This window comes from Platalea leucorodia, assembly GCF_965183815.1.
Source record: "Platalea leucorodia genome assembly, chromosome: W".
Classification (NCBI taxonomy): domain Eukaryota; kingdom Metazoa; phylum Chordata; class Aves; order Pelecaniformes; family Threskiornithidae; genus Platalea; species Platalea leucorodia.
Genome location: NC_138859.1, coordinates 45,015,760 through 45,037,893, shown reverse-complemented (window position 1 = coordinate 45,037,893; position 22,134 = coordinate 45,015,760). Strand labels below are relative to the sequence as shown.

Here is a 22,134-nt window from a genome sequence, read left to right as displayed (position 1 = left end):
TGCTTGACCTTACGTCTATAACTGCATTAACAGGCAACTTTTTTTCAGTTTATATGCATTGATGTAATGTTTTGTGTGATTCCGATAAGCAGGACACTACTCCTTAATTTTCTGTAATTAAAGGAGCTCAGCACTCAAGGAAGGTCTGTAAATGCTGGCTGAAATCCAGAACAGGTACGGCTGAGCAGAAGAAAGCGTAAGCACATTTAGTAAGTGCAGTTCTGAGATTTGCTTGTTTCTGTAATAGATGAAAAAAAAAAATCACTGACAAGTTATTTAAAAGATTGAGGAAATCCTTCTTCCCATCTGTCACTGGTTCATTCATTCACTCTTTAGTTGTCACGTTTGAATGGCTGTGGCAAAAAAAATTTCAGACTGTTTTTTTACTTCTTCAACGTAATAAATTTCTGAAAATTCATATGCCATAAAAGTAATGTAAGATCGAGAGTTGGAATTTAACTTCAGGGGCAATCCGTGACAATACACTGCGAAAGGCTGCAAAACAAACACACCATTCGGGCACTCCCTGCTTCTTTTCCATGTATACATATATGTGTATACATAATATTTACTAAACTCATCCAGAGTCAGTAAGGAGTAAGAAAAACCCTAGGAAGGACCTCAAATTTTGGCCCAAACTAGATGACAAAAATAGGCGGGATGTTCAATCACATTTTATCCTTCTATTCCAGGACCCTAAGAATGCGTGTATCCGATTCTTCATGCTTTAAGTGATAAATTTAACCAGCCAGAGCATAAAATAGCAGATCCTCAACTGATGTAAACTGTCGTAGATTGATTGAAGTTCACGGTGTAACGACAATTTACATAAGCTAAGGCTTTGCCCATTTGCCTGTATATTATCATCAGTGGAGCTGAGGTGGAGGAATATAAACTCATTGCTCCGTGGTAGCGTTATTTACTACTAAACATATCTCTTTCTCACAGATCACTACGTTTTCATTAGGAAAGGGAAGTCACTGCAAATACTCGCATCGCAATTACAACACAAGTAACGGCTTGGTTTCCTTGGGGGAGCTTTATGTGCTATAATATATGAAACAAGACAGTGGGTGACTTCGTGGATCTTTGATGCTTGTTTAGCTCCTCGTGATTTAAAACTCCCTCTGATCAGGACACAGATTTGCCATCGGAGCACACGTTACCGTATGGCACATACACATCTTCTGTTCGTAATCATTAAGGGCAGGAAACCAACATTTTTGCATAATTCAGAATGCACTCAAGACTTCAGAAAGTCTTTTCACCTCAAGTGTAGGGATAGATTTGTCAAAAAACCAGTTGAATATTATTGAACATGACATATTTAGGGTGGATATCATTAAGTATTCATGGCAGGGTATCAGACATAGTCCTTGTAGGCTATTACAAGATGTAACAAACGTGTAAATTCATCTTTTTGGTATCTGTTGATGCTGTCTGATCTAGAATTCATTTCCCAAATGAGTTTTATGGTACTTTGTGTAAACATTACAAAGTAGGTGATATCAAGTGCATTAATCTTTTGGTTTAGTTAGATATCTGGGTCTCCATGTCTTCTCATATCTCATTAGTCTGCGGTTATTATATTTTGATGCCTTGACTCATTTTAAACTCAGTCTAATAGACTTCTTCTGCTTGGCACAAATTGTGAGCATGAAATTAAGTTGGCACCATCCTCTTGATAGAGATGAAGCACCCGCAAAGTGCTATCTCTTCACATTTCATGGCAGTGGAGAATGAATAATCAGGATCTTACCAATAATTCATTCAAAGTGAAACATGACTTGGACAAGTCAGTCCTGCAAACCTGGGCAGGCGGTGATAAGCCGAGAACAAATTGATACGATTTTTCATTTTTTTTTTTCCTGATTCTTGCTAATTCATGAGAACTGTTGTATGAGGCTTTTCACTCCCAGTCGACAGCATGCTTTAGAGACACTGATATCAGTGAAGAAAAAAGGGGCAAGCTCTCTGCCAGTGCTGCTGAGGACACTGGCTCATTCATTGAAACCCTTCCTTAATGGCCGAAAACGGAGTTTCCCCTCCTTCCCTCAGAGGCAGAAGCAAAATTTGCCGTTCACACAAAGGCTTGCTGAAAGACAACCTCAAATACAAGCTCTCGCCAAACAAAGCAAGCAAATCCCCCAAAGGGAATGCTGTGGGGTCGTGTGTCACCCCTTCTCTGCAGTCATTTGCCTTGGCTTTTGTACAGCTCGCGTTAAATGAAGTCACTTGTCATCGATTAAAAAGAGGCTTGAGCGTGACCGCTAATTCCAAGCCTCTCAGGCACAGGTTTGAGTCTGAATTGCCCTAATTTCCCTCCAGTCGTGACTTCTCAGGCCCAGCCCGCGCCCGGTTTCAATTACCTTCTGCCAAGATGTTATTTTTATATACAAATCCCCGGATTTTCTCTAGAGAAGACACAGCGATAACGTGCTCTCTCATACGCCACGCTTCTTTCCTGGAATAGGTTCGCTGTTTATGTCATTTGAGTTTTTCATTAATTACCCATCTTTTTAAAAGTAATTTCATACCTTTGTGCAAATGAATGTGTGACAGTTAAAATATAAGGAGCAGAGCTGCGGCAAGCGCCCTGCTTCCCACTCACGGTAATATTGCTTACATCTTCATAACTAATAATTTCTGGGTAGATCATGTCAGGGCTTCACACAGACAGGCAGCGGGGAAGAGGAATATCTTTCTTAATTTGAAACTGAGTCTGATACAAGTGCAGTCCTTTGCTCTTATAAGCACGTTGGTGCTGAAATACCAGCCAAAAAAAAAATGGGTGCCCCCTGGTTTGCCCTCTCCTTCTCACTGGTCCCTACGGGAGAGGGATCAGGTATTAATTAGCCCGTTAATAACAGGTAGTGAAAAATATCTGGAACAACTTTCCCCACGCAAAGACAAGTCGCATCTCAGTTTGCTGAGATTTTTAATCGCAATTTTGCATGCCTGCTCTGTTGACAGGAGTGAGTCATTACAGGTTCCTACAGTCACCAGAGGATCCAAAACGAGAAGGGACCTCCCTAGAGAAATCCAGTCAGATCCAATTAGCTTTATTATTGATGGTAGAAAGTTAGGTGGTGGCAGAGTGCTTTCCCCCAGCTGATTGAATTTAAAAATATAGTTACTGCCTCATTATGTGGTTTACTTTTGTCAACTACTGTATGTAGCACTTTGCTTTTATCTCTCAGTAATGGTTTCAAGTAGTAGGATCTCTTCTGGCTGACATGGAATTAATTGCAAAGCTCCTACAGAGGCATTAGAAAATTCTATGTATCATTAATATCCAAGATGACACAGATCCAAACCTTTCAGCGTCCGGAAGAAAATAGGATCGGAGAGGGGCCCCACTCCCTTGGCGTTGCGAGCTTGGATTCTGAAGTAGTAGACGGTGTCCAGGTTGAGGTCCGTGATCTGGTGGGTGAGCCGGTCGCCGCTGATGGACTCCATAATCCAGTCATCAATTGGAGCATTCTTGTCCAAAGTATAGAAGAGGATGTAAGCTGAATAAACACAGTCTCTCAGTTAGTACTGCAATCAAATTTTAACGTGCTTCCATTATGAAAGACATACAAAAATCAGATTTCTTCAAAATCAGGGGTTTTTTTCCTAAAGCAGTGATGGCAGGTCTCCGATCAAAATAGCTGTGAGGAATGTTATGACAATACACATTTGTCTATTTTTAGAAGAAAACCACAATTACAGTATTCACTGTAAGAAATATAGATTTAACAAATATGAAAATAGGCAGCACGCATTGAAAGGCTGTTACAAGTGCATTTCTCAAATTCAGGTGCACCATTCAGTCTGATAGCTGCCATAAACCATACGATGTCAGTCTTTAGTGTCTCAGTGCTGAAATAAAACTAAATGGCGTTAATGATACACATCAATGTACCTTGTGCTTATGGGAAGCCATGCAATATTTCTTGGCAACTATAAGGGAAAGTATTTTGGGGAAAAGAATGAAGAATTAAAAATTTTGGTAGCTTAAGAGTACTACAATAATGACTTACCACTGAATAAAACTTAAAAATTTTAGAACTTAGAGAGTAGAAGTATCATAGAATCATAGACTCCTAGACTACCAGGTTGGAAGGGACCTCAAGGATCATCTGGTCCAACCTTTCTAGGCAAGAGCACAGTCTACATGAGATGGCCCAGTGCAGTACCAGCGTTAGGAAACGATAACAGTCTGTAGGAATTACCTTGCCAGCAAATGAAATTTTGGGAAGAAGAAAAAAGCCTGGACGAAAGGCTGAGAAGTCTGGCATACCCTCTGTGCCAACCCAGCCTCAGCTGGGGACCTGCAACACCCGCCTCTGCCTGAATTTGAAAACATTTTCTTTTTTTTTCGCCCTTTCTTTTTCTTTCCTTTTTTTTTTTTCCCCTGGCAAATTAATCATACGCAAAAAAACCCCACTCTAAGTCCAGTCTTAAGTACCGTGCCGCAGGAGTGAGCTACTGGAGCAGAGAGAGACTGAGCAGGTCTTCTGGACTTCATCTTTGTGCCTGGATCCAAAGTTAGTACAAAATTGGTGCAAGCCTTATTATTGCTATTTCCCTATTCTTTTCCGAAACAAAGATGCAGTGTTAGGATGGAAATGATATGTTTTTGTGGTTGGGTTTTTTTTTTGTTTGTTTGTTTTATATTATGGGATTTTATTTAGAGGCTTGTAGTTTAGGGTTACTAAAGCAGTTTCTCTGACCATAACATTTGAATTAATACATATAAAGTTACAAAAATATAGATATGTTTCTCAAATTAACACCAATACACTTGCTCAAGCATTTGTAGGGACAGAGATTTGGTTGTTGGGGACATCTCTGCTCTCCACAAGGAGTTGTTCCCTCCGCTTGATACCTCTAAGAAACATTTGACCACATGTGCAGTAAAAAATCCCTGTGAGAGTCATTCTTCAACCAAGTGCTACAAGAAAGACGTTTGTGCATGGACGGCAGGGGACTCAGCCTGCTCTCAGGTCTGAATGCTGCTGTCGATGGAAAATCTCTATAAAAGTTGCTACCACGGAGTCATTTCACACCTTGGAAGTCAGGAAAGCTTTTATTTTATTTTTAGTCACAGGCAATCGGGACCATTAGCACTCATTTCAGTGCGTCGTCCACCAGAATGATCGTTTCTTCTCTCTAATGGCTAAATTAGGTTAAACTGAGCCATTTCATCAAAACATCCTACTTTGGGCCACGGTCACGGATTGTAAAGTGCCGATGATAATGTAGAGTGAAATTATACACAGTTACGCAAGTCTAACCTAGGAATTGTTGTTGCTGGGTGATGTCCACACGGAAATACATCCTTATTTTATTGGTAACATAAAGTGAGATACTTTCCTGGTGTAACTCGGAGCAGCTCATCTGATGCCAACGAAGCCCTGCTGAGTTACAACTGGTCAAATCTGACCCAGTGCTCTTCACTGCTAATGGCTCACATGGGATGTCGTTCTGAAGCGTTCTTCCTCTTACTTTGGTATTTCTCAATGCTTCAGCAGCGTGTTGCTGGGATTACCGGCAGCAACGGTGACGTAGGCACGCTTTCTCCCATGAATATATGTTGCAGAACGGGTCTAACCCAACTGTTTGTAGTAACGCGAACATAATGTGCACGTTTTTGAAGACGAGCAATATTTCTCCTAATAATTATACGCCTCTGAGATGTCTATTAGCAGACTAAAATGATCATTTAAATGCAAAATCTCAGATAGAACTCTACTATATTTTTCAAACTAAATTATCATTAAGGTTTGTAATGGATTTCTTAATTAGGCACTAAGGTTACACGCCATATTTTGGAAAATAAAATCTGTCATTGTGAAGCATCTATTAAGTTCAGTTCTTGTCAGTCAATATTAGGGTTTTTCTCCTGATCATCGTTGCCTTAAACTGTTATTGTAAAGTTAAACATCTACCAGTAAATTCTCCCATTATGTGCTGCACTGAGCAACCTATCATTATGTATATTATGTATTGCATTATTGCCAAACAAAGTACTTATTATTAGTCATTTCTAATTATCACTGAGCAGCACGTACCACAAAACCTTTGCTTAGAGTGCTGCATTTTTAAACGTGTATTACTGCTCTTAGCATTTAAAAATAAAAGATTTACATCCTCCGAGTTCTAGATCTTGCAGTATTCGTAACATTGCCTTGAATCCTAGGCCAAGTTGGCTGATAAAAGTAAGAGAAAATAAAATTACGTCAGATCAAATAGCATTCTAGAAAAAAAACGGAGATGTTTCCACAGAACATAGGGAATGAAAGCGGCAAATGATCAGAATGGTAAAATAAAAAGGAGAATGCAGGATAATGTAGATGTTTACCAGTAATTTTTCCATTGGCATCCAACGGCGGCTGCCAGCTGACAATGACGGCTCGGGGCTTCCCTTCCCGGGTAATGACTGTCAAATCCTTGGGAGCAGAGGTTGGAGCTGAAAATAGTGAAAATAATTGAAAACAGAAATTATTCACCTTCTTTTGAATTCCTTACACACCGTAGCAGGCATGAACTACTCAGCAGGCATTTACTGTTTCCTTAGATCCTTTCAAATGCGAGCGTCCGTAGATGCATTTCAAACAGGTAATACGCGATTGGTCGAGAAGTGATATTTTAATAGCGGCAATTGTACAGAATACGGCGTGTGGATACGTTAGGATTTGGTGGATAGCTCTTCTCCTCCTACTGTTAACATTGGTCCTTACAGATAAACAACCACCGAGGTATCCAAGAACATTTAATGTACTCTGGGAGCCCTACACATTGAATAACAGTAATAATATTGTGGCTTCTCTATTAGGAAGATTTGTAGGTATGTGCCTGTATAAAACAAATATAATTGTGTGTATTCATTAAATATATGCTGAGCTCGGGACATTTTAGACATGATAGAAAATTCTTAGCTTTTCTATTTCCACTGCATTTAAGCCAGAAGGTCTTGTGCAGTGTCTCTGATATTTTAAAATCATACCTTAAGAGGAGAAAGGAAAAATGGGCAATTATTAAAAAATAGTTGAGAGAGAGGAGTAATATATTGGCACTGAGCTCATTCTTTGTTTACTTGGTTTTGATACAGGCTGTTGACGACTGAGAGCATATAGATAGCATAACAGCACGGAGAACACAGTGTACAGGCATCGCATCATCTGTGTCCTACCCATACGGCCGCTAAACAACTTTCTTGAACGCTTGAAGCACTGCTCCAAAGTCACTTTAGGAGGTAAAGCTTTAAAAATCTGTTGGATCACGCTGAGCTAAACCAGCCTGATCTAAAGCACAGACACAAATCTTCAGGGTGACGAACATTCAATGATCTTCAACGACAAGAAGGAAAGGAAGAGCCAGCTGCCGTACAGGCTCTGGTCACAAGGAACTGATCCCTTTGAAATAAGACCGAGCAGATGGTCTCATGGTATTTGCATCCATTGAACTTTTTAAAAGTGGGATCCAGAAAGCAAACGAGAAATCCGTACGCAGAGAACAAAAGTTTCTTTACCGTTGTCATATTATTAAGTAGGTGACTACTCGTCAGCTGATGTTCTTTGCGGCAGGTTCGTGGTGGATTATCTCTTTGCTATATATGCTAGAACAACACGTTCAGTCTGGTGTGTCCAGAGTGTTTCACTTCAGTCTTGTGACGTTAGCTGCTCCTCACTGGAAGCCTCTTTCTTAGCCTGAAGCCAGCAGGCCACAACACAAGCTCACAGATCTTTGAGAAGTCTCTTAATCCTCGGCAACGCCCAGCGTGACGTGAGCTCCCACACTGCTAGGGAAGTCTGCATTACTGTTATTCTCATTATTGCTGATTATTATTATGGTGATGATGGTTACTAGTAGTATTATTATGGCTTGAGAGGGTTGTGTTGCATCTAAAAGCTGTTCAGCTTACAGCCAGCTTGGGACACTGGTTCATCAGATTGAAGTACTAGAAGAAACATCTCGGACTGCCTTGCTACTTCAGGGAACTGCAAGAGATAACCCTTTTCATAAACACATCACACTTGATTTTAAAACTAAAATTTTCCTTCTCTTTACTTCTGCTAAGCCTATTCTGCAGCATTCTCTAACTTCACGTAAATGTATTTCTACCAAAGTGCATCCGTCTCTCTGTATGCAAACAGCATCTTTATCTTAAACGCTGTTTTCCCTTTTCTGATATTAACCCCTTTTGATGCGTTTTCATGAACTAACACTTTCCCTTCCTAGGCTTTCTGTCTTTTATGAGGTTAAAATAGCAAAGCTCGTAAGCCCCTTTCTGTAACATTGGCTTTCCATGCCGGTGATTACCACGTGAGTCCCGCTGAGCGGCTGAAGTTGAGCTCTGCTTTCAGCAGATTGTGAACATAAGATATCATGAGAAAAATCAAAGCTTTAGATGTTTCCCTTAGCACTTATTAACACCCCTCATATCAGTAAGACTTGTGTAGGCAGATCTGGGGATGGAACTTGGCTCTGAGAGTTGCTTTTGAATTATGGGCATAACAACTCTCCCTAGCCATGGTAGTAATCTCCAGTGAATTCTGTATCGATGCTGATATGTACGTTCTTTAATATCATTACAGGAAATTCAACATGCGGAATGGGTGCAAAACAGGCAATAAAGATCAGCGGTGCAGGATGCCCTTAATTAACAGAGCTGCTCCATCAAGCTCAGATAATTGCATTGCAATCACATGGGAAAATCTAAGGACACATATATTCCCTCTTATTTTCCCTTTGTTAATTAACTGGCATGTACTGTGGTTTTCATTTAAAAAAAAAAACAACAACCCAACAAATCAATATTTACCAGCAGACTTCATTTGGTATCTGCTGGTAGAAACTGATTTGTAATGGCACCTAGAGTGTTTTCAAGGCCACTAGTCACCCTCAGGAAAATATAGCATGTACTATACTACATCGGTGGCCAAATGTCCGTATTGCTGTCTACAACAGATGAAGAAGAAAAATATTTTAAGCAAGACCGTAGCCATTCTTATCTATGGACTAGGGACTATAGCAAGATATACAGGCGATCATAAAGGCTGTGGAAAATCTAGTAGTTCTGCGGTATACAGCCTCACGCAGTTCAGTGCGGTTATTGAAAAGCAAATCTACTCAGGATTTTCAAAAGAGGGGCTCAATAGCTTATTCTAAAAGAAATGCAAATTTAATGGAAGACCCTACCGTTGTTTCAAGTCAGCCTCGGGATCAGGATACGTGCTTCCATTAACGCCTATGTGATAACTAGAAGTAAAACCCAGGTATACTATTTCCCTACTGCGGTTAATTGAAGGCACGCAAAAGGGAAAGAAACAATTACGTTTTGGAGAGGATGTTCTTATCTGCAGAGATCGCTACGTCTCCATCCCTCTTCAAGTATTTTTATCCCACTGAACTAGGGTTACATATAATATGTATCTGGTGTCTGTTATCAAAACTGCATTTAGTTCCCTTCAGAATCTGAAGTATCTTTCAGGTCATGGCTTCCTGCTTGGAAAACACCACTCAAATGCTTGAGAAGAGCAGCTAAATGAAGCCTTTAAAGTGTATTTGTTTATTATAAGCATATCGTTAATCTTCACAATGGCTGCTTGCTGGAAATGAAATACAGATGTATAAAAACACTGAGCATAGGAAAGATGCCTTACCAAACTGTCAGCAGGGCATTTATACAAGTCAACATTTTGCACAGGGTAGATAATTGTGTCTTTACAAAAAATAATGTGCTAGCTGAAAAGACTGCTCCCTTGACTTTTTTTTTTATTTTCCCCTGTTTCAATTGCTGTAACTCTGACTGATGCGCTGGTCACCAGCACGGTGCACAGCAAAAAGCCAAAAACGTGTCCACATAGTATTACGATCAGACCTGTGGCTGTTCGGTTTCTAAACACATCCCTTTAGTTCTTGAGTCAAGAAGGATTATTAGATAGAAGCAGTCATTGAGTCCTTTTACCAAGCAGATAAGATGGGAACTCATGACCTTGAGACATGTAGAACTTCACAAGTCAAAATTTTAAAGTAGCAAAATCAGTATCTAATAATAAGAGAATCATCTTCTCACCTGATCTTGGGTTTCTTTGAAAAGTGAAAACTACTTTAAATCATTAGCATTAAAAGCCACAGATACTCATTATATTATGGAGCAAAGTATTACAGACACGTACTACCATCTCCTAACTTCTTGCAATGACACCAGAGGTCGGTAGAATGAGTGCTCTGCTTTGCTACCAATGAAAAAAAGTGAAGAAATACAGTTAATTTGGTATGTATGCTGTCAGTTTATGCAGTTAGGACGAACTTGAACCAGGCTTTTGATGACAAATACGAAACCAAAGAAAGCCCTTCTAGCGTCTCTTGCCGTACCTGCTTCATAGGTGGTGGCGTGCGCGGTCATGCTCCAGGTGCTGGACCGCCGACCTTTGGTGACCATGACGGAGAACTCGTACATGGTGTTTGGCTTCAGGCCTATCACGGTGTGACTCAGAGCGGTCGTATCTGCCGACTGCAAAGAGATGGAGCGGAGAATGTCTTTAAAGCCACTCTTTTTGCTGGTAGCCAAGCAAAACGCAGTTACAATGGATTCCTTTTTCAAGCAAAATAGCTCTATTGCTACTGCGTACCTTACAGGGAGTATTTTTAGTACCATAAATATGATACTAAACTTGCTGCCTATAATTTAGGCAGTTAAATAAATTATTGTGATGCTTTCTTTTTCTCTTTTCCCAGACAAAGCAATTTGCCATGCATTTTTTTCAAATGTAAATTGGAAGCTAACCCTATGTCCTTCATCTATGCCCATACGAGGACAAAAAATAGGAACATTTCCATAACTTAAATGCTCATTTCCAGCCTCTTTGATAGGTTCCTTCTAAAAAAAAAAAAACTTTTTGATACCCACTGATTTTTAGCGGAGGCTCAGAAAGCATTTTTACCCCTAGAATGGGTCCTGACTAAGGCTTCCCAGTTCCTGGGGTTAACACATATTGATGATAGAGATCAAAATACGACCCAGGACCCTTGCATAAAGATGCGTTTTTGTATTCATAAAACGCACTTTTGCTTGGTTAAATAGAATATGTTTATATATTAGATTATATTTGAAACATATTATTTATCTGCCTCACTGTGATATGTTATGAAAAACTAAAGATGCTGATGTGAATATTAAATTGTTCATTTATTTTTGGCTGATTTAGCTTTTTACCTCAGCCTGCAGCAAGGAACAATTTGAGGCAAACTGCACTAGTATCAAAGGAGGCAAGTGAGAAGAAAATTATGGGACAAATTGGTGACAACTGAATAAAATCAGTTCCCACGCTTTTCAGGGTACAGGGCCTGGTGTGCAACCCTCCAGCATCAACAACTCACAGGCCAGTGAGTCAAAGATGCTGTGCGCTTTTACACATTTATATACCTATGGACCTAAGGTTTACTGAGTAAGGACAACGTAAGTAAGTTTAAAGTTTACTGCGTAAGGACTTTGCATCAGACGACTACCTTGATGTTCCCATTTGGGAAGCGGTTCACAAGAAGGCACCTTGCCGGCATGCATCAGTAATGCCATTCTGCTGTTAATCGTGAGACGATTCAAAAATGAATCGCCCTTTATTAAAAATGGGACATCAAGTTGCCAGCACACCACGGAATAAAGCAGTAATATTCAAGGGGGAGTGGGAGAAATTTACTTTGCAGAGACATTAATAAATGGGCTATATATGCCTACACGGCACGCTGTTTTTATCACAAGTGCTCTGACAGACATTTTGCATGCTACTTAATAGGAAGACTTAATGCAATACCAGATTTTATCTTCTTCATACTCAATCAAAATTCCTAGTTCTTGGAAATTAGCAGTTTTGCAACTTATCTGTACTAGGGGTTTACTCCCAGAGAGAATCTCCCTCTATAAAAAGTCTTACTGAAGCAAAGACAGCACTTATAACCTACGTGCTCATAAACTACACAACCAAACTACTCAGCCACTTGCCAAAGATGGCAAAATCTACCTGCTAGAGTTTAGACAAATTATTCTTTGACTAAAGGCTGGATTTAAATATGGGGAATAATAATCTTCTCGCCCAGAAAAGATCTTGGAAGAAATGAAATGATTTACGGCATAAAATACTCCTCAGCAGGACTGAGGGTAACTAAATCTGATAATTATCACTACGGGAGTGCTCAAATATTACACATGATCAGGAAAAACGTACATGGATAAAACAAGAAGGTTCGAACCTATTCCTGGATAAAATAGCCTTTAGTGGAACATAAAGACATCGGGTTCTTTTTTGTAAGAAGAAAGTTATTTGTCTCCAGCTGAGTGTTTTTCTTTGACTGTTTTGGTCAACGTTAGCATTTCAATAGTCGCAAACGTCCTTGAAGTTAATATCACATTGAGATGAAGGGGGTGTAACTGGAGCAAGTACCTTTAGTAATGCCATTCCATGCCTGTTTGGGACAGTTTGTACAAAGTAGAGTTGGCAGGGCAAAGTAAAGTTATAAATTTCCAACTTCAATGAGAAAGGCTCAACTTTTTATTATATTAGATTTGATACATGTTTTTGAAGCGATAGGAGACTTTAACGGGAAAATCTCAAAAGAATTGGAAATTCAATGCCGATGCACAGGCAAGTGCTCTGGGAACCTATGTGTGAGCCTGATCCAAACCCCTCTGAAGAAAATGGAAGCTTTCCCCACCGTTTTCAAAGAATAACATAATAGGGCTTATCTTGTTTTCTTGAAAAAATGTGGTTATTTTAAGAAAGCAGAACCTCTCGAAAGATTTTTGATTGTTTCTACTTCTGGGTGATTGAACTGGGATAAATTAATCAGAGCGGCTCTTTACATGCTGTCCACAAACTGGTCAAACTAGAGGTGATGGCAAAAAAAAAAGGTAATTTCACTCTTGCTCCTCTCCTCTTCAGTCCCTACTCCTCGACGGCTCCCGGAGCCCTGTGTGGTGGCTCTGCAAGAGATGTCCCCCTGCTCGTTTCAGTAGAAGGACAACAAGCTCGACACCTCCGAGCAGGACATGCTTCTCCTGCATTAATACAGGGCTATTTTTGATCTTTATTTTTGCCACTCACCATTTTCCACTGCATGCAGCTCAGTAAATGTATTGGGAATCTAGAGAAAATGTTATGATGGACTGTGATTGGCAAAAGATAACGCTGTCTTTTCTGGAGCTTTGATTTCATCACTAGAGCTGCAAACCGCGACTTGTTGTGCTTCCCTGTGCTATATTCCTCATTTTGTTGGGCATGGATATCCATCTCTAAATAGGAGCCAGGTGAAGGTGTGGCATACAAAACATTACAACGCATCATTTTGGCATCCGTAATTACCTAAGAGCTTGTTACAACTGCATGAGCATACAATATTTGGGTCTAATATTGCAGATCATCATCTCAGCATCTGAGATTGTCAGAAGTACGGCAGTAGAAGTAAAAGCAAGGTATGGGATTTATAGCTTGTAAAAATGTGCTATTATTTAAAAGCTTTACAGTGGGTCAGCACCTGCAGCAAAAAGCCGGCTGACCCGAGCCTCCTTGCAGCTGACGTGAACGCAAATCAGGAGTAACGCAACCGAAATCGATAGTACACAGCAGCCCGTGGACTCAGGCAAGTGCCAGCGAGCCAAATTGTGATGGAGATATGTAAGAGGAGAGCTGAAAAATCACCATCCGAAAAGAGACTGAAGGCAAAAGCTTCTCCACCATCATTCCCGCTTCTTCCAAAAATTACCTGGGAAAGAGCTCAAGATGAGAGTCTATAAGCTGTACCCCCAACCTAAAGAGGCGGAGAACCATCCTCCGGGGTTTAGAAATGCCAACCTATATTTAGCCACATCATTCTGCCTCTAATCGGAGAGGACGGGACTTTTGTTAGGGCTGGATAGAGCACAGCCTGTTCCACAGCCCTTGTAAAAATGACTTGTATGAGGCTGCTTTTGTTAGGACAGAGAACAGTAAAAAACGAAGCATCCACTTGCAGTATAACAATACATCCACGGCAAACAACTCACTACGGATCAATACGATCCTTTAGGCAAGCGAAAACAACTGTTATGGTAGGGCACGGGAGGAAGGACATGCTCATCGTGGGGAAGGTGGGTGTTATATGAGATGCACTATATAAGCTGACGATAGTGGGGAAAGGTAGCTTATCGTTCAAAACCAAGCAAACAACAAAGCCTAAAGGCTGTGCTTGTTCCTTCCCCTTCCCTGTCCCACCGTATCTCTTTGCGGCACCGCACGTGATTTGGTACTGCTTTCATTAGGACTTGAAAAGAAATTCTCATACAGAAAGTAGCATGCTGCTGTCATATCCATTCAAATTGAGTTTTCGCATAAACTAACCTTCATTTTTTGCTATTTGGGAATACATAATATGGGTGAGTGGAACTGCCATACGGTGTGGGCGAGTTTGCAATTGGTATTTCTTCCTATCCACGCTACGCTATCGTGCTACCAAATCTGTGACTAATTTATATCGGATTAGTAAAGATTAAAGATCAAAACTTTCAACAATTAGCATGCGGAATTAAAATATAGCATTTTCATCTGACTAAACACGTAGGTTTCTAGGAAGCAGTAGTTACTCAGGCAAGTCTCCTTTTGATTGAAATGGGAATTTTGATTGAGGGAAGTTCATAAAAGCCAATTCAGAGTCTTTGCAAATAAAATATGAACAGATGAAATAGCTCATAAATTCATAACGTGTTAAAATTTCACCTTGTACTTCGCACTTGTCGAATAGCTCATTCTCCATCGGACCGTGTAGAAGCGAACCTCCGTAGTCTTTTGGTTCTTTGGGACAGAGTTGTCTGCCCAGATGACCCTCACTGCATCATGCGTAAGTGTAACAGCCTGGACACCTACTGGTGGGAGCATGGGGGTGGAGATATCTGGGACTGAGGTAGGGAAATCATCAAGCAAAGGATAAAAATCAACTTCTAATGGATCAATGGGTTCTGGGTCCATACATCACCAAATGAGCATTCCAAAATAAAAGAATAGGTAAGTTAAACAGAAAAACAAAACAAACCAAACCAAAACACAAACAGCCACCAAGGGGCACACATCACAATGGGTTAAATGCATGGCATTAATGAGGAGGAGGAACATGAGGAGAACAGAAAGAAAGGCATTAATGCAAAATGAGAACGCATCAGCAACATTTCAGTTACATCACTACAACAAAACTAACCAGCGCTAAGTGCTATTTTTCATGACTTGCTTAAATACTTCCAAGTACGCTGCTTTTTCTTCACACGAGATGAAGTCAATGCACAGTGTCTCTCCTTAAAATTATTTACATTTTCTTAAAAAATTCAATCACTTTTAAATGATACATTATCGGAAACACCTACAAAGCGAAGAGTGTGTCATCTTCCAACCTGATTTATAGACACGACATTCTCACATGTGTAGGAGTTACCTATGCTTTTCTCTCTCGGCAGCCTCTTTCAGGCTCTTTTGTTGTTTTAGGCTCTTGAAAGGAACATATTCTGCATTTGCTTAAACATTTGTTAGGCAAAACGGAACGTAACGATTTCACTGCTGAAGTGAAGATCTTTCAGTTCTTGGTTTAACACTGTCAGCGTGTTAAACGTGCACATCCAGGCGTGGAGACGCGGATTATCTTCAAGTGGGCTTCCTCCTCGAGGAACAAGCACAGTTCCTCTCCCATGCGTCCGCGACCGGGTGGTCTTCGGGGAGCAAGACGCTGAGCACCACGTGCGCTATGCAATATCCGAGGATATTGCCTATGCAATATCCGAGGAAAATTCTGGCTGACTTAATTACCGAGACTGTGGCACATTTCCTTTCATTTCCAGAAGTTCGGATCTGTGTGGCGTGCTGACACATCCAGTTAACTGAGACTGTCGAGATTACTGTGGCCACGCTTCTCTTTCCACTTTGATGCAGAGGAGGTTTCTCTGAGTTATGGTGGCGTGCGAGAGGAACCAGACGTTGGGTCAGCAGTAGATTACTGCTGTCACGGTCACAGGAAAAAAACCACCAACCACCCGTGTACAGAATTCCTCTCCTGATCAGCCTTCGGTTCAGCCCCGATGACATTCACGCTCTTGGCTTCTCCGGGGCTCCGTCTCTGCACGGTGATGGCACCCACGCAGGAACCAGAGACCGCTCCTACTCGATTTCAATACCTCTGTCCTTGTTGAAGCACCCAGTCAACTTCTGGCCTAGCCTTTAAAACTATATTTACTGACTCATTATTTACCAGTTGTGATTCTTCTAAATACAATTGCAAAATGCAGTGGGTAAAGTGCAGCAAAAGCACGCCAAAAGGTTGCTTGTTTTTTTTTTTTCCCCCTAAAATAATGTGCTAATTAATTAATTGAAGCATAAATGACTCTAATATTTCCTCACTGACAGTTGCTACAGTTGGCCTGCTCCACGTGCAATTCCAGCTCCCGACACTCTTTGATCACTCCTGGTTTACGGTTTTGTAATTCTTGTTCAGAACTTCGGGAGGTCACAGCCTTCAGAAGGAAAACCAGAGGAGACAAGGATGTCTACAATGTACGATAAGCCATTAGGTTCAACCTGCTTCTTGTGTTGCTTCTTTCATCAAAATCTGCTTTATAAGAAGTCTGAATATGAACATTGAAGGAAATGAAGGAACCAAAACTCAAACACGCGATCCACACGGGGAGGAATGGGCAGCTGAATTTCTTTTTTGCCCCAACCTGGTGAATCCAGCTTCTGGATTCTGAATTTTCCTGAAGTTTTCCAAAAGAATTGGCTGTAAACTTTGGACCGTGAGCAAGACCTGTTTCTGTTGTGGTTTTTACAAACTTATGATGGAAGTTGACGTGACTGGAGCCGAGTTGTTATTTTAGCAAATACTGCACTTCCTTTCTCTTTTTCTTTCCCATACTGAAAACTGAAGTCCTGCTGTAGAGGAGATTATGAAGAGAGGCTGGGTTTAGCAAAATAAATGGTCAGACTCGATCAATCAAGATAATTCAGTTTCTGAAACACGTCACCATTGACCTGAGGAAGAGGGAAATGTCTATAATCCACCGTTGGCTGAAAGTAGGTCCCTAAATACTGCCTCCATTTTCCACTAAAGTTTCATTTGCTATTATTTACGCGTGGACATCTGTCATTTGGAAATTGCAATCTCTTGACAGAAAATAGCTTCTTGCTCTCTTTGCAGTTGTTCCGCAAATATTGCATGTTATACAACTTTAGTTTGCACGCCATATCCACACAAGCAGACACCGAAATGTCTATGTATATGCTAAACGGACACGCAAAGACACAGTTTTTGGGTTTTTTTTTAGTGCCCAGGGTGCGTCAGCTCAGCCGCTGCTCGGGGAACACGGTTCCCGTGCTTTCCTGCTTTGCTCAAAGCCTTTTTTGAGATGTTCCTCCATGAACGACCCAGGCCACCGGCTCCTTTCAGAGGCTGCATGCCGTGGGTGGGAGGTGGTGGGAAGCTCCGGGTACGGACGTCTCACAGCAATAAGAGAGAAGCACCGAGGTGGACTTCTCGCAGACGATCATCGGGTCAGTTCACCAAAACAGAGCCCAAGCCTGAATTACCTTTTTTCACACCTGGATATCATTTCGTTTATGAGAGGTTATATACAGACATAAAACCAAATTCCACAGGTCAGCCGGGTGGTTTTTAAATAGAATCGACAGGCAACAAAAAGCTTAAAAATAAAAGTATATATGGATCCTGAGGCAAACTCACTGGAAAAAGATTTTACAAGACACACACTCAGCAAGAATGACCTCTGTAGACTCCAGACAAGAAGAAAGATTAATAATTTTGAGCCAGAAGTTCCCTAACACTTATTATATCTAATGTAGCTTGTTACGGTTGCCCTTGATTGTGTAATTAATCTCTTTTTTTTTTCCCCCCTCCCTCCTTCTGACTTTCCAAGATTTCTTATGGGAATACTTCACAAAACCATACGGATAAAAGCTGTTTTTCCTCGCAGAGCCACAGAAGTGCCATTTGGTTGATTTATTCCTCGTGGTCCACCCAAGCCAGCGTCAGCGATCGGGTTTGCTCTCAGTGACACAGCTCCCCTTCCAGGCAGCTCTGAACACCATGGGTGAAACACGAGAAAAAAAACTTCACCAAATGATGGTGTTGATCCAGAGGAAAAACGTGGTTTGTTTTGGTTTGTTTTTTCTTTTTCTCAGTTCTGTTCTTTTAACTCCTCGTCAGTCCCACCCACACACCCGTGATTGCAGAAAAACCACGAGCCAGTGCGGAAGACAGCGCTACCTGAGACTAATTCCAATTTTATAACTTTGCCAGCGTCCAAAGGATGCATCTGTGAAAAACAGCTGCCTAAAAGCACCCTGCTGCTGGGTAATCCCTTCTGCGAGCCTTATCCTGCCACAAAAATCTTATCAGTATATTCCTTCACCTTTTGCAACCCCTCTACGTGCTTCTGTAAATGTGCATGATGACAGTGTGTTTTTAACTAATTCATTTTAATTTCAACTGCTTTAAAAATGAAGAAAAAAAAAAAAAACAAAAACCAATTTCATCTGGGCTTAATTCAGCAAAGTTATTCACCACTATTCTACCCTGATCTTTAAATATTTAAATTGTTTGGGAGTCATGCTTCTCCCAAGCCAACCCACACCAAAGAGCAAGCACTTGTGAGCATCCCATTAAATTTATACAGCCAATTTCTGGAAAGGGTAAATAATTCATTCTATCCGCATAGTTACAATAAAGTGAAAAATGAAGCTGATTTATTCTAGCAGGGACTTGGAGGTTGCAGAGCTCTCGTCTTCCATTGCCTTGATCAACATGTTTCGCCTAATGCGCAGGTTATGAACCAGCATTTGCAACTCACCTGTCATCGACCTGGTGGTCGCGCTTTCGTACAGAGGCACCCCTTCGCCTGCGTTGTTAAACGCCTTTAAGGAAATCACGTAGTGGGAACTTGGCTCTGCAGGAGAAAACAAAGAAGGCAAAACAAAGCACACACTGTTAAAGTCAGATCTGGGATGCAGAACGGACAAGTGCTTTCCTGAAAAACAAGAAAAAAGAAAATAAAGTTAAGTGAACACCTGTGCAAAGTAAGTGATGATGAGCACAACTGCTGCCCATCATTTCTGTTTCCCTTCCAAAGGCTTTATTTGTCTCAATCTCCTGGTGCTATCTTCATCAATAGGAAGCTGAAGTTCTCCTTGGAATCATTCACAGTTTTGCCTGCATAAGAAAGCTGGAACCAACTTTGTGCTCCAGCTGTACCTCCTGACCCATCGCTCTGAGCAGAGGAAGCCTCGGACGCGGTGCTACGTGCAGTGCTACATGAAGGTGAGGGATGCTGCGGGGTCCCAGCGCCTTCCTACCGTCTCCTGGCACACTGCCGGATAGAGCCGGGGCCGTGGCGCTGAGCTCCAGTGGGCAGGGAGGCATCCAGCCCCACACAGCCCCTCACGAGGACGCGCTGCTGTCCCGGGGTGACGTGGGAAGAGATGGTTGAGGGTCACCAGCAATGTGTTGCCTTGGGATCCTCGACCCGTGGCGGTGAACCGCAGGCGTCCAGCTCTCCAGCGCTGCTTGGATGGAGCTCGCGCTCCTGAACCCAGCCCAGAACAGTTCATGCACCCCGGTAATCACTTTCTGGATGCTGAGCAAAAAGCCTCCCTCCCTAAATTCTCGATGGCAGAATTCATAGAATCATAGACTCCTAGAATACCAGGTTGGAAGGGACCTCAAGGATCATCTGGTCCAACCTTTCTAGGCAAGAGCACAATCTAGACGAGATGGCCCAGCACCCTGTCCAGCTGAGTCCTAAAAGTGTCCAGCGTAGCAGAGTCAACCCCTTCCCTGGGGAGATTATTCCAATGGTTGACTGTTCTCATTGTGAAAAATTTTCCTCTCGCGTTCAATCGGAATCTCCCTGGGAGTAACTTGTACCCATTACCCCTCGTCCTCACCATGGGCCTCCTTGTAAAAAGGGAGTCTCCATCTTCTTTGTAACTACAAATTACATCGGAAATAGCCATTTTACCACTTTTTACCTCACTGAGAACTCCGCACGCTGTGTTGTAAACACGAAGGACGTGGCAGACAACAAATAACACACGGGAATTAACTTCTGGGTGCACGGATGTGCTGCGCTGGTTTGTGTGTCCTAGTTTACCACAGGGCTACTCTAATTATATCCCTAAATGAAGACAAAGTGAAATGAGCGCCTCTGGCCCGCGTTGGTTTTTGCTGCTCTTTTCTGAGGAAAACAAGGCAATCCATTTTCCTGATTTTTTCCATGTGAATTGCTTCATCCACCCCCCCCCCCCTTTTTTTTTTTTAGCTGTTAATTCTATTTGTACAGAAGAAAATTGCAGCTGAATATATTGGGTGCTCATACACCTGCCAAAGATGGGAACTGCCTCCTCAAAGTTCTCTACTGAAAAATAACAAATGTTTGTATGTGAGGAGGCATTTATTAACGTGACATTGCAGAAGACCTGCTGCAGAATTACATATTTCGTCTACATTAACACCAAATCAGCTCAGCATGATTAATACTATTACAGTGGATCTGGAATGAGTAAATAATCTTTAAGTACTTACTGCATATTGTTACTTATATCCTTTCCACCCACATATTTTCTACTTAATTTTACGTCCAGAGGAAACAGTGACATATTTGTTTAATATTCAGGTGACTTCTGTGCTTCTATCGCAAAAGAAATAAACTTTAAAAATTGCCAAATGAATGACTGGTGCATTAATAACTCCCTGCGCTAAGTATTGTACAGTTATTAATTTAGTTGGTACACACTGTAATATCATTAGTCATAAGGAAATTATTTTGTATTCGCAGAGATGTAGTATATATTTTCATACGATTTCCACTCTATATTAGCATACTACTTTTAATTTCTAATTTAACTAAGCGTTGTAAGTCTCCAGATTCCACACGAAGATTTATTTATTGAGACACGAAGTCATTATTTAGCTGAGCGTTTAATAATGTCACATTCTGGATTTTCTGCAGAAGAAAGAGAAATTCATATGCACGGCGTAGACCGACTCTGTCTCTTCCTTCTCCCCGTGTCCCCGCTGTCGTGCCTATTTAGTTTTGAAAGACGTCTGGCAGAGCGATGCAAGGGGTTAATACAGACCATTCACTAGGCTAGACTTTGGGAAACGCAGGGAAGACTCCCAAAAGATGACGTTTTAGGACTTTGAGACGTACCAGGTATTTGCGATTACCAGCGGTGAACTCGGTGACTATACCGAAGAGGACATATAGAGACAGACAGTGGATTAATCTTACTGCTTTCTGTAAGTTAGGCACGCGGTTTAGTTTATAAGGGCTGTCCCTATAGCGACTGAAGAGACAAGCACCTCTGAAGGACAATTCATCCCATGCTAAGACAGATATTTAAGAAATATAAGACGAATCAGCCTCTAAGGGTTGGTACATGTCTCCGCTGATTACGGCCAGAGCACAGACATCTGGACTTCACTTGGCTTAAATCTTAAATAACAAGGCATAAGTCAGAAATGAATGTCACCCTGCACACTGATTTTTTTAAATGTGAAAGATTACTTGAGAAACCCGATTCTAGAAATTACTGTCAAAACCCCATATAACTGTCATGTCTCATCAAAATACATTGTGAATTCCCAACAATGAATAAGCAAATTGATTGATTTACTATTCATTTGATCGTGAAAAATATACTCACAGAAATTGACAAATTAGGTGGAAAAATGTGATAAGTTCATGGAAAATTTAAAAATGGAGACTATATAGCACATACTTCATTACAACTACCCATATAGCACAATATAGAGTCCATCAAATTTTATAAATTGAACAGACTGACATACGATTTATGTTTATAACTAGGTTGGGTAAGGTCACATTCGCAAAAAGGAGCTAAGATTGGGATGAGGATGCGATCTGTAGCTTTCTGTTAAAAACATGAAAAATTCAGGTGGTTAATTTGAGCTGCTGCTAACTGGAGCAATAAATAATTGCTTGAGTCTCCTCTTAGATAAGAGAGAAAAAGGCAATTTGCCACGGTACAGTGTATGAACACAGTATTAGAGTTCGGTTTAGTCCGATACAATGAAAACGTGAAAAAGCATTAGTATTATCAC

The 22,134-nt window shown here is 41.1% G+C and overlaps 1 protein-coding gene across 1 annotated transcript in view; it reads right to left on the bottom strand.

Moving 5' to 3' along the window:
* Window positions 1-22,134, bottom strand: part of LOC309601491 (netrin receptor DCC-like) — a gene marked incomplete at both ends in the record, with an annotated part of 597,648 nt that overhangs the window by 54,059 nt on the left and 521,455 nt on the right. The window contains 5 exons of the mRNA XM_082334517.1: window positions 3,318-3,512; window positions 6,350-6,457; window positions 10,369-10,507; window positions 14,739-14,977; window positions 18,863-18,958. Of these exons, the coding sequence (XP_082190643.1) occupies window positions 3,318-3,512; window positions 6,350-6,457; window positions 10,369-10,507; window positions 14,739-14,977; window positions 18,863-18,958 (777 nt within the window). The remainder of the gene's footprint in view (window positions 1-3,317; window positions 3,513-6,349; window positions 6,458-10,368; window positions 10,508-14,738; window positions 14,978-18,862; window positions 18,959-22,134) is intronic.